At 50.7% G+C, this 1,068-nt stretch overlaps 1 protein-coding gene across 1 annotated transcript; it reads right to left on the reverse strand.

Annotated features, from left to right (window-relative positions):
- Positions 1–266: 266 nt before the first annotated feature.
- On the reverse strand, positions 267–692 carry LOC100905589 (S-phase kinase-associated protein 1-like). Its single transcript, XM_003746661.1, has one exon. It carries the CDS (start codon positions 690–692, stop codon positions 267–269), a length of 426 nt encoding a protein of 141 aa, XP_003746709.1.
- Positions 693–1,068: the final 376 nt, after the last annotated feature.

The raw sequence follows: 1,068 nt of genomic DNA on the forward strand, positions 1-1,068 counted from the left end.
AAGGACTGCCAGCTTCAACGAGCAACCCCGTTTGCTTCGCTCATTCCTTCAGCTATTAGCTCCCAGACACTCCAGTCAGACAATAGGTAATTAAATTCTATTTTTCTGTTATGAGCTGTTTTATGTACATCTCATGATCTGAGCCCTTTTCTTTTCCATCAATCATCAATACTGCACAGCTATTCAGCTTAATCCATTCAGTGAAACCCATGATCAAGAACCGCCGGTTTATTCTAGCTCATTACATGTTTTCGCAAAAGGATTTTTCATTCCGAGTTCTTCTTTTCCGGTAGATTGAAGACCTTCCGGAGATCTCCGAGTGTCTTGCCTCTCGCTTTGTTGGCGAGCTCCTCGCAGCCTTGATCGAGTAATGTTCTGATGTCGAGACCATCGGCTGCTTCAATTATCTCGAGCAGGAAATCCCGCTCGGCTCCGAGGAAGCTACCTTCCCAGGGCGTGAGAGCTCTTCGGTCGGCGTCCGTGCTCTTGTCCATTCCATTCTCATCCCGGTGCGCAGCCCAATCCACGACTCTGCGGAGTGTGGCGTCCTTGACGTTTGACTGAGGGGTCCAGTCGTCGTCGCCAACGGAGAAGAACTCGAGCATTACATCGAGGGAGCAAGAGGAGTGTGTGGATCTTGCTTCCACCTCAGACATCACGCCTTCACTACTTGTCGGCTTGATCGTCGACATTTTCGGAAATATGTGCAGAGTTTCTCGAATCTTCGATTGGAGCTTCTGGAACGGAAGGCCGACCAGAGGCTTACGCAGAACAACAGCTGAGAAACAGGGACGGAACGTGTTTGTCGATGAACATCGAATCTCACAAGTAGGCACCTCAGATGTGAGAGGGAACTCCTATGAGGCGGAGGAGGTGATTCGAACCTCCTACCCCGACGCTTTGCGTCTTCGGGGAGAACGGGGTCCGCCAGAAGGCGAATCTGAGTCGAATACTCCCATCAATGGTTGCATAATCGCAACCCGAATCAGATACGGCCAAATCGAGCTAATCTGGGTGACGGAGAGTGCATAATGTGCTGCGACATCGGAGACGGCTGGAGAGTGACGA

Source organism: Galendromus occidentalis, unplaced genomic scaffold (genome assembly GCF_000255335.2).
Source record: "Galendromus occidentalis unplaced genomic scaffold, Mocc_1.1 scf7180000077500, whole genome shotgun sequence".
Taxonomy (NCBI): domain Eukaryota; kingdom Metazoa; phylum Arthropoda; class Arachnida; order Mesostigmata; family Phytoseiidae; genus Galendromus; species Galendromus occidentalis.

Bases quoted from the DNA above. Each gene is read 5' to 3' on its own strand.
- LOC100905589 (XM_003746661.1), bottom strand. From the start codon at position 692: ATGTCGACGATCAAGCCGACAAGTAGTGAAGGCGTGATGTCTGAGGTG.